Source organism: Oncorhynchus masou, chromosome 3 (genome assembly GCF_036934945.1).
Source record: "Oncorhynchus masou masou isolate Uvic2021 chromosome 3, UVic_Omas_1.1, whole genome shotgun sequence".
Classification (NCBI taxonomy): domain Eukaryota; kingdom Metazoa; phylum Chordata; class Actinopteri; order Salmoniformes; family Salmonidae; genus Oncorhynchus; species Oncorhynchus masou.
Window position 1 is genome coordinate 3,345,793 of NC_088214.1, and position 17,344 is coordinate 3,363,136.

The following is a 17,344-nucleotide window of genomic DNA, read 5'->3' on the forward strand; positions in this document are numbered from 1 at the left end:
TCCCCCTCCTGCCTCCCCTCCCTGCCTCCCCTGCCTGCCTCTCCCCTCCCTGCCTGCCTGCCTCTCCCCTCCCTGCCTGCCTGCCTCTCCCTCCCTGCCTGCCTGCCTCTCCCCTCCCTGCCTCCCTCTCCCCTCCCTGCCTCCTCTCCCCTGCCTGCCTCCCTCTCCCCTGCCTGCCTTCCTCTCCCCTGCCTGCCTTCCTCTCCCCTCCTGCCTTCCTCTCCCCTGCCTGCCTTCCTCTCCCCTGCCTGCCTTCCCTCTCCCCTCCCTGCCTTCCTCTCCCTCCCTCCTCTCCCCTCCCTGCCTCCCTCTCCCTCCCTGCCTCCCTCTCCCTCCCTGCCTGCCTCTCCCCTCCCTGCCTCCCTCCACTCCCTGCCTCCCTCCCTGCCTGCCTCTCCCCTCCCTGCCTCCCCCCCCCTGCCTGCCTCTCCCCTCCCTGCCTCCCCTGCCTGCCTCCCCTCCCTGCCTCCCCTGCCTGCCTCTCCCCTCCCTGCCTCCCCTCCCTGCCTCCCCTGCCTGCCTCCCCCTCCCTGCCTGCCTGCCTCTCCCCTCCCTGCCTGCCTGCCTCTCCCCTCCCTGCCTGCCTGCCTCTCCCCTCCCTGCCTCCCTCTCCCCTCCCTGCCTCCCTCTCCCTGCCTGCCTTCCTCTCCCCTGCCTGCCTTCCTCTCCCCTCCCTGCCTTCCTCTCCCCTCCCTACCTCTCCCCTCCCTGCCTCCCTCTCCCCTGCCTGCCTCCCTCTCCCCTGCCTGCCTGCCTCTCCCTCTCCCCTGCCTTCCTCTCCCTCTCCCTGCCTTCCTCTCCCCTCCCTGCCTTCCTCTCCCCTCCCCTGCCTTCCTCTCCCCTCCCTGCCTCCCTCTCCCTCCCTGCCTCCCTCTCCCTCCCCTCCTCCCTCTCCCCTCCCTGCCTTCCTCTCCCATCCCTGCCTCCCTCCTTCCCTCTCCCCTCCCTGCCTTCCTCTCCCCTCCCTGCCTCCCTCTCCCTCCCTGCCTCCCTCTCCCCTCCCTCTCCCCTCCCTGCCTGCCTCTCCCTCCCTGCCTGCCCTGCCTGCCTCTCCCCTCCCTGCCTCCCCTGCCTGCCTCTCCCCTCCCTGCCTCCCCCTGCCTGCCTCTCCCCTCCCTGCCTCCCCTGCCTGCCTCTCCCCTCCCTGCCTCCCCTCCCTGCCTCCCCTGCCTGCCTCTCCCCTCCCTGCCTGCCTGCCTCTCCCCTCCCTGCCTGCCTGCCTCTCCCCTCCCTGCCTGCCTTCCTCTCCCTCCCTGCCTGCCTGCCTCTCCCCTCCCTGCCTGCCTTCCTCTCCCCTCCCTGCCTGCCTGCCTCTCCCCTCCCTGCCTGCCTGCCTCTCCCCTCCCTGCCTCCCTCTCCTCTCCCTGCCTGCCTCTCCCCTCCCTGCCTCCCTCTCCCCTGCCTGCCTCCCTCTCCCCTGCCTGCCTCCCTCTCCCCTCCCTGCCTCCCTCTCCTCTCCCTGCCTGCCTCTCCCCTCCCTGCCTCCCTCTCCCCTCCCTGCCTTCCTCTCCCCTCCCTGCCTTCCTCTCCCCTCCCTGCCTTCCTCTCCCTCTCCCTGCCTTCCTCTCCCCCCCCTGCCTCCCTCTCCCCTCCCTGCCTCCCTCTCCCCTCCCTGCCTCCCTCTCCCCTCCCCTGCCTCCCTCTCCCTCCCTGCCTGCCCTCTCCCCTCCCTGCCTCCCCTCTCCACTCCCTCCTGCCTCTCCCCCTGCCTCTCCCTCTCCCCCCTCTCCCTCTCCCTCCCCCTCTCCCCCCTGCCTCCCCTCCCTCCCTGCCTCCCTCCCTCCCCTGCCTCCCCTCTCTCCCCTGCCTCCCTCTCCCTCCCCTGCCTCCCTCTCCCTCCCTCTCCCTCTCCCCCTGCCTTCCTCTCCTCCCCCTGCCTCCCTCTCTCTCTCCCTGCCTCCCTCTCCCTCCCTGCCTCCCTCTCCCTCCCCTGCCTCCCCCCCTCCCTGCCTTCCTCTCCCTCCCTGCCTCCCTCCCCCTCTCTCCCTCCCTGCCTTCCTCTCTCCCTCCCTGCCTCCCCCTCTCTCCCCTGCCTCCCCTCTCTCCCCCCCCCCTGCCTCCTCCCCCTCCCTCCCCCTCTCCCCCCCTGCCTCCCCCTCTCCCCTCCCTGCCTCCCTCTCCCTCCCTGCCTCCCTCTCTCTCCCTGCCTCCCTCCCTCCCTCTGCCCTCCCTCCTTCCTCTCCCCCCTGCCTCCCCCTCCCCTCTGCCCTGCCTCCCCCTCTCTGCCCTGCCTCCCCCTCTCTGCCCTGCCTCCCCTTTGCCCTGCCTCCCCTCTCTCCCCTGCCTCCCCCTCTCTCCCCTGCCTCCCCCTCTCTCCCCTCCTCCCTACAGGAGAATGAGATCCTGACAGAGCAGGAGGAGCTGATATCTCTGGAGCAGGTGTTGAGGAGACAGATCCTACAGAGAAGGAGGAGATCGAGAGACTGAGGGCCGAGATCGCCAGAGGTCAGAACTCTAACTGACGTGACCTGTTAGAGGTCACCTCTGACTGACGTGACCTGCAGGAGGTCACAGCTCTGACTGATCGTGACCTGCAGGAGGTCACAGCTCTGACTCCCGTGACCTCCCACAGCTCTGACTGACGTCCTGCTGGAGGTCACAGCTCCCCCTGCTGGAGGTCACAGCCTGACTGACTGACCTGCTGGATGTCACAGCTCTGACTGACCCTGCTGGAGGTCCCTCTGACTGACGTGACCTCCCCTCTGACTGACGTGACCTGCCACAGCCTCCCCTGCAGGAGGTCACAGCTCTGACTGATGACCTGCAGGAGGTCACAGCTCTGACTGACGTGACCTGCTAGAGGTCACAGCTCTCTGGTGACCTGCAGGAGGTCACAGCTCTGACTGACGTGACCTGCAGGAGGTCGACAGCTCTGACAGACGTGACCTGCAGGAGGTCACAGCTCTGACTGACGTGACCTGCAGGAGGTCACAGCTCTGACTGACGTGACCTGCAGGAGGTCACAGCTCTGACTGACGTGACCTGCAGGAGGTCACAGCTCTGACTCGTGACCTGCAGGAGGTCACAGCTCTGACTGACGTGACCTGCTGGAGGTCACAGCTCTGACTGACGTGACCTGCTGGAGGTCACAGCTCTGACTGACGTGACCTGCAGGAGGTCACAGCTCTGACTGACGTGACCTGCTGGAGGTCACAGCTCTGACTGACGTGACCTGCTGGAGGTCACAGCTCTGACTGACGTGACCTGCTGGAGGTCACAGCTCTGACTGACGTGACCTGCAGGAGGTCACAGCTCTGACTGACGTGACCTGCTGGAGGTCACAGCTCTGACTGACGTGACCTGCTGGAGGTCACAGCTCTGACTGACGTGACCTGCTAGAGGTCACAGCTCTGACTGACGTGACCTGCTAGAGGTCACAGCTCTGACTGACGTGACCTGCAGGAGGTCACAGCTCTGACTGACGTGACCTGCAGGAGGTCACAGCTCTGACTGACGTGACCTGCAGGAGGTCACAGCTCTGACTGACGTGACCTGCTGGAGGTCACAGCTCTGACTGACGTGACCTGCAGGAGGTCACAGCTCTGACTGACGTGACCTGCTGGAGGTCACAGCTCTGACTGACGTGACCTGCAGGAGGTCACAGCTCTGACTGACGTGACCTGCAGGAGGTCACAGCTCTGACTGACGTGACCTGCTGGAGGTCACAGCTCTGACTGACGTGACCTGCTGGAGGTCACAGCTCTGACTGACGTGACCTGCAGGAGGTCACAGCTCTGACTGACGTGACCTGCTGGAGGTCACAGCTCTGACTGACGTGACCTGCTGGAGGTCACAGCTCTGACTGACGTGACCTGCTGGAGGTCACAGCTCTGACTGACGTGACCTGCAGGAGGTCACAGCTCTGACTGACGTGACCTGCTGGAGGTCACAGCTCTGACTGACGTGACCTGCAGGAGGTCACAGCTCTGACTGACGTGACCTGCAGGAGGTCACAGCTCTGACTGACGTGACCTGCAGGAGGTCACAGCTCTGACTGACGTGACCTGCTGGAGGTCACAGCTCTGACTGACGTGACCTGCTGGAGGTCACAGCTCTGACTGACGTGACCTGCAGGAGGTCACAGCTCTGACTGACGTGACCTGCAGGAGGTCACAGCTCTGACTGACGTGACCTGCAGGAGGTCACAGCTCTGACTGACGTGACCTGCAGGAGGTCACAGCTCTGACTGACGTGACCTGCAGGAGGTCACCGGTCTGAACAGGTGGATGGATTATCATAGGAGAAATGCTCACTAACAGGAGACCAACACTTTACATTTATTTTTATAAAGTGTAGATTTTACAATCTTGAGTCAGCTCAGCTATCCTGTTACAAATCTGTTGTTCTGCCCCTGAACAAGGCAGTTAACCCACTGTTTCTAGGCCGTCATTGAAAATAGGAATTTGTTCTTAACTGACTTGCCTAGTTAAATAAAGATTAAATAAATACAAATGTCTACTGTTCGACAAATCCCAGGACTTGAACAAACATTGTGAGTGTAGATTTTTTAAATGTTTTTTTTTACCCTTATTTAACTAGGCAAGTCAGTTAAGAACAAATTCCTATTTTCAATGACGGCCTAGGAACAGTGGGTTAACTGCCTGTTCAGGGGCAGAACGACAGATTTGTACCTTGTCAGCTCGGGGGTTTGAACTTGCAACCTTCCGGTCACTATACATTTATCAACCTAACATCCATGGGTGTGTTTTGTGTTACAAAGACGAAACATTCTATCCATGTAAAATATCATTTTGATATATTCATAGTTCACATGTTGTTTGTCACACGCGGCCAGTACAACTGGTATAGACTGCACCATGGAAGTGTGTGTATCCAGAATGTTCCACCACCCAACTGGACGCAACTGTGGGAAACATTGGAGTCAACACGGACCAGCATCCCTGTGGAGACGCTTTCAACACATTGTAGAGTTCATGACCTGATGAATTGAGGCTGTTCTGAGGGGGGGGGGGGGGGGCGGCAACTCAATATTAGGAAGGATTTCTTAATATTTTGTCCACTGGTGAATATAAGTTAAGCTCTCCTCTCCCTGTGTCTATAGTCGTCAACAGGGTCGCAGTGAGACAGAGGAGTACTCTTCAGACAGCGAGAGTGAGAGCGAAGACGAGGAGGAACTACAGATGATCCTGGAAGAGCTGCACAAACAGAACGAAGAACTGGAGGTGAGAGACGGAGGGAGAAGAGAGAGCGGGGGGGATGTCTGAGCTCTGATGTACTTAGTGCTTTTATTCTGTGTCATCTAGTTTTCCTTCTTGTTGCTGTCTCCCTCTTTGTCTGTCTGTCTCTCTCTTTCTCCCTCTCTCTCTCTCTCTTTGTCTGTCTCTCTCTCTCTCTGTCTCTCTCTTTCTGTCTCTCTCCCTCTCTCTGTCTCTGTCTGTCTGAACGGTCTCTCCTTGTGTCTCCATCTCGCCATTCTCCAGAACAAGAACACCCACTTCAACCAGGCCATCCATGAGGAGCAGGAAGCCATCTTGGAACTGCGCGTTCAGCTCCGCCTCCTCCAGACCCACAAGCTACAGGAGCTGACAGCCCCACCTCCAGCAGAACAGGCTCCGCCCATACAGCCCAGCCCCGAGGCGAGGAGCGAGGAGCAGACCAAACGTTCCGTAGTTGCCGTGGTTTCCCCTGCAGCAGCAGAGCCAGTGGTGGCGATCGAAGCCAAGAACGGGAAAGCTGTCACCGCCAAGGATCCCCCTAAACCTTCCCCTAGTAAAGATAGGAGGGAGACCAACCTGTGAGCTCCTCTGCAGCTCTACACATCCCTCTCCATCTCTCCCTGGTCTCTATCCATCTCCCTGGCCTCTCCCATCTGGCCTCTATCTCATCCATCTCTCCCTGGCCTCTACCCATCTGGCCTCTACCCATCTCTCCCTGTCTCTATCCATCTGGTCTCTATCCATCTCTCCCTGGCCTCTACCCATCTGGCCTCTACCCATCTCTCCCTGTCTCTATCCATCTGGTCTCTATCCATCTCTCCCTGTCTCTATCCATCTGGTCTCTATTCATCTCTCCCTGGTCTCTATCCATCTGGTCTCTATCCATCTCTCCCTGTCTCTATCCATCTGGTCTCTATCCATCTCTCCCTGGTCTCTATCCATCTGGTCTCTATCCATCTCTCCCTTGTCTCTATCCATCTGGTCTGTATTCATCTCTCCCTGGTCTCTATCCATCTGGTCTCTATCCATCTCTCCCTGTCTCTATCCATCTGGTCTCTATCCATCTCTCCCTTGTCTCTATCCATCTGGTCTGTATCCATCTCTCCCTGTCTCTATCCATCTGGTCTGTATTCATCTCTCCCTGGTCTCTATCCATCTGGTCTCTATTCATCTCTCCCTGTCTCTATCCATCTGGTCTCTATCCATCTATCCCTGTTCTCTACCCATCTCTCCCTGTCTCTATCCATCTGGTCTCTATTCATCTCTCCCTGTCTCTATCCATCTGGTCTCTATCCATCTCTCCCTTGTCTCTATCCATCTGGTCTCTATTCATCTCTCCCTGTCTCTATCCATCTGGTCTCTATTCATCTCTCCCTTGTCTCTATCCATCTGGTCTCTATCCATCTCTCCCTGTCTCTATCCATCTGGTCTCTATTCATCTATCCATCTGGTCTCTATCCATCTATCCCTGGTCTCTATTCATCTGGTCTGTATTCATCTCTCCCTTGTCTCTATCCATCTGGTCTCTATCCATCTCTCCCTGTCTCTATCCATCTGGTCTCTATTCATCTATCCATCTGGTCTCTATCCATCTATCCCTGGTCTCTATCCATCTGGTCTCTATTCATCTCTCCCTGTCTCTATCCATCTGGTCTCTATCCATCTGGTCTCTATTCATCTATCCCTGGTCTCTATCCATCTGGTCTCTATTCATCTCTCCCTGGTCTCTTCATCTCTCCCTGGGCTCTTCATCTCTCCCTGGGCTCTTCATCTCTCCCTGGGCTCTTCATCTCTCCCTGGGCTCTTCATCTCTCCCTGGGCTCTTCATCTCTCCCTGGGCTCTTCATCTCTCCCTGGGCTCTTCATCTCTCCCTGGGCTCTTCATCTCTCCCTGGCCTCTACCCATCTCTCCCTGGCCTCTACCCATCTCTCCCTGGCCTCTACCCATCTCTCCCTGGCCTCTACCCATCTCTCCCTGGCCTCTACCCATCTCTCCCTGACCTCTACCCATCTCTCCCTGGCCTCTACCCATCTCTCCCTGGCCTCTACCCATCTCTCCCTGGCCTCTACCCATCTCTCCCTGGCCTCTACCCATCTCTCCCTGGCCTCTACCCATCTCTCCCTGACCTCTACCCATCTCTCCCTGACCTCTACCCATCTCTCCCTGACCTCTCCCATCTCTCCCTGACCTCTACCCATCTCTCCCTGACCTCTACCCATCTCTCCCTGACCTCTCCCATCTCTCCCTGACCTCTACCCATCTCTCCCTGACCTCTATCTCTCCTGGCCTCTACCCATCTCTCCCTGGCCTCTACCCATCTTCCCTGGCCTCTACCCATCTCTCCCTGGCCTCTACCCATCTCTCCCTGGCCTCTCCCTGGCTCTACCCATCTCTCCCTGACCTCTATCTCTCCCTGACCTCTACCCATCTCTCCCTGACCTCTACCCATCTCTCCCTGACCTCTACCCATCTCTCCCTGACCTCTACCCATCTCTCCCTGACCTCTACCCATCTCTCCCTGACCTCTCCCATCTCTCCCTGGCCTCATCTCTCCCTGGCCTCTACCCATCTCCCTGGCCTCCCTGGCCTCTACCCATCTCTCCCTGGCCTCTACCCATCTCTCCCTGACCTCTACCCATCTCTCCCTGGCCTCTACCCATCTCTCCCTGACCTCTACCCATCTCTCCCTGACCTCTACCCATCTCTCCCTGGCCTCTACCCATCTCTCCCTGGCCTCTACCCATCTCTCTTTGGCCTCTACCCATCTCTCTTTGGCCTCTACCCATCTCTCTTTGGCCTCTACCCATCTCTCTTTGGCCTCTACCCATCTCTCTTTGGCCTCTACCCATCTCTCTTTGGCCTCTACCCATCTCTCCCTGGCCTCTACCCATCTCTCCCTGGCCTCTACCCATCTCTCCCTGGCCTCTACTCCATCTCTCCCTGGCCTCTATCTCTCCCTGGCCTCTACCCATCTCTCTTTGGCCCCATCTCTCCCTGGCCTCTACCCATCTTCTGGCTCTATCCATCTCCCTGGCCTCTATCCATCTCCCTTGGTCTCTATCCATCTCTCTATCTCCCCTGGTTTCTATTCATCTCTCCCTGGTCTCTATTCATCTCTCCCTGGACTCTATCCATCTCTCCCTGGTCTCTATCCATCTCTCCCCTTCTCCCTGGCCAAACGAGGAGGTAGGAGAGGAGGAGGTAGGAGAGGAGGAGGTAGGAGAGGAGGAGGTAGGAGAGGAGGAGGTAGGAGGAGGAGGAGGTAGGAGAGGAGGAGGAGGTAGGAGAGGAGGAGGAGGTAGGAGAGGAGGAGGAGGTAGGAGAGGAGGAGGAGGTAGGAGAGGAGGAGGAGGTAGGAGAGGAGGAGGAGGAGGAGGTAGGAGAGGAGGAGGAGGTAGGAGAGGAGAAGAGAGGCTACTAATGAAGGACGAGGTAGGCTCCAGGTCCTATATTCACAAAGCGTTTCACAGTAGGAGTGCTGATCTCGGATCAGATCCTCTCTGTCCATGTAGTTCTTATTCACTACAATCTAAAAGGCTACACTGATCCTAGATCAGCACTCCTACTCGGTTGCTTTATGAATACAGACCTATAAATGATAGAAAAGCATCTAAGATGACAGCTTTTTAATATGGCCCATGTTAAACAACAACATTAAAAACAACTCTACTTAATGCTTGTCTTTACAAATCCTCCTGTACCAGTCCTGCACCAATCATGTACCAATCCTGTACCAGTCCTGCACCAATCATGGATGGAATGGATCCTCTGTGCCATAATAACAGAGAGAGAGAGAGAGAGACACACGGGTCTGTCGGGTCGATAGAACCACTAAAGACAACATTAAAGAGAGATGTCAAACATTTTTTTTTTACAACTTCATATTCATCATCTCCATCACCACCTCAACATCAACGTGTGAGAAAACAGCGCGTTTTTGTTGTTGTTGTTGTTGTAAACAATATAATTACGAGCGTTGCCAATGACATGCAATGGCGTCTCCATAATTGTTTAAAACCACATGATGCACACTGATGATGTCATTGGAAACATTGTCTTCTTCTTCTTCTTTTTTTAAAGAAGAAATGCTTCATTTACACGTGTTGATGTTGGTGCTGCATGATGAATATAAATATTTGGAAACATTAATACATTTTTATTTTTTTTATTTATTTTATGTTTTATTTAACTGACTTGCCTAGTTAAATAAAGGTTAAGAACAAATTCTTATTTACAATGGACGGCCTAGGAACGGTGGGTTAACTGCCTTGTTCAGGGGCAGAATGATAGATTTTTACCTTGTCAGTTCGGGGATTTGAACTTGCAACCTTCAGGTTACTGGCCCAAGCACTCTAACCACTAGGCTACCCTGCCGATTAGTCTATCTATTATATATTTACATAATATGCTGGTAGATATTGGGAGAAGAAGACTAAATCCTTGCTAATAGAACATGTTTAAATGTACCTACCTGATGCCATTTATTCAGTAATATAATATATAGTAGACGATGGTAAGCTGAAGAAGCAGCACGAACATGTCAACTTCACTGGGCACTGCTGTGCCTGTTAATACAAGCCTGTTGAATGGTAGGAGAGGAGGAGGTAGGAGAGGAGGAGGTAGGAGAGGAGGAGGTAGGAGAGAACACATTCCGAACCCAAAGAGATAAATGCTTATGTAGTGCTTATGAATGTTTTATGGATGGGTTATGAAGTCCTTATGTAGGTACCCTTCAAGTAAAATGTTGCCTGCCTTTTTCCATATTCATAATTATATCTCTTATTGACAAGAGGGTCAGAAGGACTGGGTTGTGTTCATTGGGTACCAAACGGAAGAAAACAAATTGGAAACGGGGTGGCACGAACTTAACTTGTTCAATGAGAAATGCACATTTTTTTTCTCTTTCCGTTGCAAAACATTTTATTTTATTTCATTCTGTGCCCTAATAAACAAGAGCTTGTTATAATTGGGCGCAAGTCAACATTATAAGTCAGTCATTACAGAATACATAGTCTATGACCATTGGAACAATGGAAACATGCTACTTTACCTGTCGTTGTCAATTTGTGATGGGTGAAAGCGAAGGACATTAAGACGGCACAGCAGCATGTGCATGTACATTATTGTAAAATGTAAAACATACTGTATTTTCAACTCTTATGTTGTTTTTCGGCATTTCTTTCTTCTTTTGACGTAAGTAATGATCTGAATTAACTGAAGGAAGTGTGACAGCGCTCTGTTCTACAACGTTGAACTTCTTGGTCTGAGCAAATCCTGTTGCCGGGGAAATGTGATTTTAGAAATGTTATCGTTTATTAACGAATCTGTTCCGATTGAAATGGAATGACTCGTAACTGCGGTTTAATCTTCGCCATAAGGTTATTTTCATATTGTTAAAGGCTTTCCTAGCTTCCCATGACAGTTGAAAAATAAAGGTGTAGAACTGAACATCATGCTTCCTTATTGGTCATCTTTTCTTGTTATTTATTTCTATATAAACACCAGTAAAACTACCCCCAAGGTTGTCGTGTTAATCAATGAATGAATCAAATTTTGATTTAGATAGCTGTTTTAACATTTGTCAGGACGTGATATATAGAAGCTGACCTTGACCCTAAAATTGCAATCTGTAGCTCAGAGGGTTTAAGAAACCTGGAGATTAACCAGATTTGAGGAAAATTATATTATCTTCTGTCTTCAGCCGTGTGCATCATAGCGCTGTCTATTCAAAACTTATTGATAGGTCATATTGGGAACTTCTGAACAAACACTAAATATTGCTATGGCAAAAAGTCTCCTCATCCAACTCCAAGTCCATTCTCACAGGCTACATTAATAATATACACAATATACCTGGAATTAACCGTAACATGTCGCGGTTATAGTTTCCGCTGTGTGTCCTCTTCACTCGCACACCTTCTCTCTTTTCTCACCATATTCACTCCTGTTTTGGGGGACCGCTAATCTAGAGTTTAAAATAAATAGTTTATTCTCTGGGACTATTTTTTTTTTCTTTTATCTCCTCGTCTTTTTCAGTTCTTATCGCTTGTGAACGTAAAAGTAACGGAAGAGGTTACGCCGTGACGTGACATTGAGCGTTCCGGGACGTTCGCTTCAGCTGATCCCGTTACATTTAGAAAGATGGCCAGTCGTCCTGCTTAGGGGCTGAAGTTCGTTCTCTTATCTAAAGACAAAATACGTTGTAAGCAAACGTGGAGAGACAAAGGCGTTGAAAAGAAACGGAAGAAGTATGCCTAGATTGCTATAACTCTTTAAAATGGCCATACGGGAATTAAAAGTGTGTCTTCTGGGAGTAAGTGAAATAAGTTATTGGGTGGTTGATTCTCTTTGGAAATTCCTTTTGTCTGTCTGCGGTCCGGTTGTATCTCTTTATACTGGGAACACGACCGTTTGAATGTCTATCTGTCTTGCTAGAATTTGACCTCGTATAGAAACTGCATCTTTATCTCATCTTGTCGAAGAGTCGTTGTACATTTGAGACATTTCTTTAGTAAAATAATGTGTAGTCGCCGCCACATAACCTAATCATAACCTTTCCTCTGACCTTGATATGCCTTTACAAATCCCTTTGTGTATTATGTTGTTGTTGTTTATTGTACTGCGGTGTTGTTAGTGTTGTTGTCCTGGTCCATTGAGTGATTTCCCTTACGGTGCATTTTGTTTTGGAATGGCTCTTCTGACCAATACCAACCGTTACGCCACCATCCGGTTACAGATTTTATAAAGTAACCATTCGGTCCTACAGATACAGTAGGTATGTATCCTTGGTTAGCGTAAGATACACAAACAACAACAACAACAGGCTACTAGGATGCTTTAGCCAATAGCGTTGTGTATCTTCTCGAGTCTTTTGTACAGCCCGAGTATCCCCGATATAGCATTTCACCAATTTCTTATTTCTTTCGGTAGGATACAGGAGTGGGCAAGTCTAGTATTGTATGTCGTTTTGTACAAGACCATTTCGACCACAACGTCAGTCCAACGATAGGGTAAGTTGTCAGAGCGTTAATACCTTTATTTTAGTCAATAGGCAGCAACAAGTGTGTATTTAGCTTCCTGCTTGTCCTGTTCTGAATACCTTTTTTTTGTGGATTATCAAGTTAAATGCACGAAAATCTAAAATAAAACTAGAGTCTCAAACTCTGTCTTATGTCCAGGGAAGAAAATTAAAAGAGTAATTATGTGTCAGAAGGATTTTCTCGGAAATAAGGGCTTTATATTCAAATCCAGCTTTCTCTGTCTGATTCTCTTTCTGATTCGGTATCTCATGATAGGCTTTGATGGTTACTGAGTCTAAAACATTCATCATCCCTCGAGGGGAAAAATAAAGTTATTCTTCTATTCTGTTTTGTCCTGACCTGTCCTGTTCTGCTCTGACTTGTCCTGTTCTGCTCTGTCCTGTTCTGCTCTGTCCTGTTCTGCTCTGACCTGTCCTGTTCTGCTCTTTCCTGTTCTGTCCTGCTCTGACCTGTCCTGACCGGTCCTTCTCTGACCTGTCCTTCTCTGACCTGTCCTGCTCTGACCGGTCCTTCTCTGACCTGTTCTGCTCTGACCTGTCCTGTTCTGCTCTTTCCTGTTCTGTCCTGCTCTGACCTGTCCTGACCGCTCTGACTTGTCCTGTTCTGCTCTGTCCTGTCCTGTTCTGCTCTTTCCTGTTCTGCTCTGATCTGTCCTGTCCTGACCGGTCCTTCTCTGACCTGTCCTTCTCTGACCTGTCCTGCTCTGACCGGTCCTTCTCTGACCTGTCCTGTTCTGCTCTGTCCTGTTCTGCTCTTTCCTGTTCTGCTCTGACCTGTCCTTCTCTGACCTGTCCTTCTCTGACCGGTCCTCTGACCTGACCTGCTCTGACCTGACCTGCTCTGACCGGTCCTGCTCTGACCTGTCCTGCTCTGACCTGTCCTGCTCTGACCTGTCCTTCTCTGACCGGTCCTCTGACCTGACCTGCTCTGACCTGACCTGCTCTGACCGGTCCTGCTCTGACCGGTCCTGCTCTGACCTGTCCTTCTCTGACCGGTCCTGCTCTGACCTGTCCTGCTCTGACCTGTCCTGCTCTGACCTGTCCTGCTCTGACCTGTCCTGCTCTGACCTGTCCTGCTCTGACCGGCCCTTCTTGTTCTTGACCTATTCTGTCATCAACAGTTAACACGATCCTATCATCCTCGACCGTTGTCTTAATGATTAAGACTATGCTAGGCCTAACGTTCTGTGATACTTGCAGGGCATCGTTTTTAACCAAGACGGTCCCGTGTGGACACGAACTACACAAGTTCCTCATCTGGGACACAGCGGGACAGGAAAGGGTGGGTACATCCTCTTTCTCCTTTTCCTCATCCTTTATCTGTTCCACATTCTCACTCGGTGGAGGCTGCTGATTGGAGGATGGCTTGTAATAATGAATGGAATTATGCAAATGAATGATATTTTAAACAACATGACTTCCATTCCATTGACTCCATTCCATTGACTCCATTCCATTGACTTCCATTCCATTGACTTCCATTCCATTGTCTCCATTCTATTGACTTCCATTCCATTGACTTCCATTCCATTAACTACCATTCCATTGACTTCCATTCCATTGACTTCCATTCCATTGACTTCCATTCCATTGTCTCCATTCCATTGACTTCCGTTCCATTGACTTCTGTTCCATTGTCTCCATTCCATTGACTTCCATTCTATTGACTTCCATTCCATTGACTTCCATTCCATTGTCTCCATTCCATTGTCTCCATTCCATTGTCTCCATTCCATTGACTCCATTCCATTGACTCCATTCCATTGACTTCCATTCCATTGTCTCCATTCTATTGACTTCCATTCCATTGACTTCCATTCCATTGACTTCCATTCCATTGACTTCCATTCCATTGACTTCCATTCCATTGTCTCCTGTTCCATTGACTTCCGTTCCATTGACTTCTGTTCCATTGTCTCCATTCCATTGACTTCCATTCTATTGACTTCCATTCCATTGTCTCCATTCCATTGTCTCCATTCCATTGACTCCATTCCATTGATACCATTCTATTGACTCCATTCCATTTACTCCATTCCATTGATACCATTCCATTGACTCCATTCCATTGACTCCATTCCATTGACTTCCATTCCATTGACACCATTCCATTGACTCCATTCCATTGACTTCCATTCCATTGTCTCCATTCCATTGACTTCCATTCCATTCCATTGACTTCCATTCCATTGTCTCCATTCCATTGACTTCCATTCCATTGTCTCCATTCTATTGACTTCCATTCCATTGACTCCATTCCATTGACTTCCATTCCATTGTCTCCATTCTATTGACTTCCATTCCATTGACTTCCATTCCATTGTCTCCATTCCATTGTCTCCATTCCATTGTCTCCATTCCATTGACTTCCATTCCATTGACTTCCATTCCATTGACTCCATTCCATTGACTCCATTCCATTGACTTCCATTCCATTGATACCATTCCATTGACTTCCATTCCATTGACTTCCATTCCATTGTCTCCATTCCATTGACACCATTCCATTGACACCATTCCATTGACTTCCATTCCATTGTCTCCATTCTATTGACTTCCGTTCCATTGACTTCTGTTCCATTGTCTCCATTCCATTGACTTCCATTCTATTGACTTCCATTCCATTGACTTCCATTCCATTGTCTCCATTCCATTGTCTCCATTCCATTGACTTCCATTCCATTGTCTCCATTCCATTGACTTCCATTCCATTGTCTCCATTCCATTGACTTCCATTCCATTGACACCATTCCATTGTCTCCATTCCATTGACTTCCATTCCATTGTCTCCATTCTATTGACTTCCATTCCATTGACTTCCATTCCATTGACTTCCATTCCATTGTCTCCATTCCATTGACTTCCATTCCATTGACTTCCATTCCATTGACTTCCATTCCATTGACTTCCATTCCATTGACTTCCATTCCATTGACTTCCATTCCATTGTCTCCATTCCATTGACTTCCATTCCATTGTCTCCATTCCATTGACTTCCATTCCATTGTCTCCATTCCATTGTCTCCATTCCATTGACTTCCATTCCATTGTCTCCATTCCATTGACTTCCATTCCATTGTCTCCATTCCATTGACTTCCATTCCATTGACTTCCATTCCATTGACTTCCATTCCATTGTCTCCATTCTATTGACTTCCATTCCATTGACTTCCATTCCATTGTCTCCATTCTATTGACTTCCATTCCATTGTCTCCATTCTATTGACTTCCATTCCATTGTCTCCATTCCATTGTCTCCATTCTATTGACTTCCATTCCATTGACTTCCATTCCATTGACTCCATTCCATTGACTTCCATTCCATTGACTTCCATTCCATTGACTTCCATTCCATTGACTTCCATTCCATTGACTTCCATTCCATTGACACCATTCCATTGACACCATTCCATTGACTACCATTCCATTGACTTCCATTCCATTGACTTCCATTCTATTGACTTCCATTCCATTGACACCATTCCATTGACTTCCATTCCATTGACTACCATTCCATTGACTTCCATTCTATTGACTTCCATTCCATTGACACCATTCCATTGACACCATTCCATTGACACCATTCCATTGACACCATTCCATTGTCTCCATTCTATTGACTTCCATTCCATTGTCTCCATTCTATTGACTTCCATTCTATTGACTTCCATTCTATTGTCTCCATTCCATTGTCTCCATTCTATTGACTTCCATTCCATTGACTTCCATTCCATTGTCTCCATTCCATTGACTCCATTCCATTGACTTCCATTCCATTGACTTCCATTCCATTGACTTCCATTCCATTGACACCATTCCATTGACACCATTCCATTGACTACCATTCCATTGACTACCATTCCATTGACTTCCATTCTATTGACTTCCATTCCATTGTCTCCATTCTATTGACTTCCATTCCATTGTCTCCATTCTATTGACTTCCATTCCATTGTCTCCATTCCATTGTCTCCATTCTATTGACTTCCATTCCATTGACTTCCATTCCATTGTCTCCATTCCATTGACTCCATTCCATTGACTTCCATTCCATTGACTTCCATTCCATTGACTTCCATTCCATTGACACCATTCCATTGACACCATTCCATTGACTACCATTCCATTGACTACCATTCCATTGACTTCCATTCTATTGACTTCCATTCCATTGTCTCCATTCTATTGACTTCCATTCCATTGTCTCCATTCTATTGACTTCCATTCCATTGACTTCCATTCCATTGTCTCCATTCCATTGACTCCATTCCATTGACTTCCATTCCATTGTCTCCATTCTATTGACTTCCATTCCATTGACTTCCATTCCATTGACACCATTCTATTGACTTCCATTCCATTGACACCATTCTATTGACTTCCATTCCATTGACACCATTCTATTGACTTCCATTCCATTGTCTCCATTCCATTGACTTCCATTCCATTGTCTCCATTCTATTGACTTCCATTCCATTGACTCCATTCCAGACATTATTATGGGCCGTTCTCCCATCAGCAGCCTCCACTGCTCTCACTGGTAGGGTTGCCATGGCAAAATAGGACCCAACTCATTCTGGGAGATTAGAAAAACCTGTTCACCTTGTTTTCATTTTATCTAGTCAACAATAAAATAATGTCCAAAATCAGTTTCACTGCTCGCCGGGAGGTAAAGGCTGATTCATGGAGACTGGAAGGGTCAGAAATGGGCAACTAATCACTATTTGATTTGTCCATTGGACCGAGATTTAGTTTGACATTGTTGTCTTGTCTCGCGTTGCCATAGCCACACTTCCTGGATGCCGATGGTGTCTGTCCAATCACTGCTCAGGTGGCTTACACAATCTTTTCTTGACTGTGTAACATATGTCTAGTCATCATGAGAAGAATTCCTATTCTCAGAGAAGATGTGGTTTTGTTATTCTGGGACACACCATGGGTCAGAGTTCAAGGTTCATAGTATTGTTGTGGTGTGATGACTCACAGGGGTGGGGTGTAAATGGAAAAGTGTGTAGGATGGGCAATATGCTGACCAGACGTGCTGTTGGAAGGCCTCATCATTACGTCCTTAACACATGGGGCGAAAAATAGCTCACAGTTGTATTGTTTTGCTCTACTGTAGCTGGT

At 50.0% G+C, this 17,344-nt stretch overlaps 2 protein-coding genes and 1 long non-coding RNA gene across 3 annotated transcripts in view; all 3 read left to right on the forward strand.

The window, feature by feature from the left end:
• ralbp1 (ralA binding protein 1) overlaps window positions 1-5,809 on the forward strand; it is a 31,646-nt gene extending 25,837 nt beyond the window's left edge. The window contains 4 exon segments of the mRNA XM_064929357.1: window positions 2,332-2,395; window positions 2,398-2,445; window positions 5,035-5,183; window positions 5,442-5,809. Of these exon segments, the coding sequence (XP_064785429.1) occupies window positions 2,332-2,395; window positions 2,398-2,445; window positions 5,035-5,183; window positions 5,442-5,759 (579 nt within the window). The 3' untranslated portion in view covers window positions 5,760-5,809.
• Window positions 5,810-8,241: 2,432 nt separating this feature from the next.
• LOC135509084 (uncharacterized) lies at window positions 8,242-10,626 on the forward strand. Its single transcript, XR_010450886.1, has 2 exons — window positions 8,242-8,424; window positions 8,549-10,626. It is a non-coding gene; the product is annotated as an uncharacterized LOC135509084 (long non-coding RNA).
• A 684-nt stretch (window positions 10,627-11,310) lies between these two features.
• The window catches only part of LOC135509028 (ras-related protein Rab-31-like), a 235,218-nt gene continuing 229,184 nt past the window's right edge, over window positions 11,311-17,344 (forward strand). Inside the window, exons 1-3 of the mRNA XM_064929322.1 lie at window positions 11,311-11,491; window positions 12,109-12,188; window positions 13,418-13,499. Coding sequence (XP_064785394.1) covers window positions 11,456-11,491; window positions 12,109-12,188; window positions 13,418-13,499 — 198 coding nt within the window. The 5' untranslated portion in view covers window positions 11,311-11,455. The remainder of the gene's footprint in view (window positions 11,492-12,108; window positions 12,189-13,417; window positions 13,500-17,344) is intronic.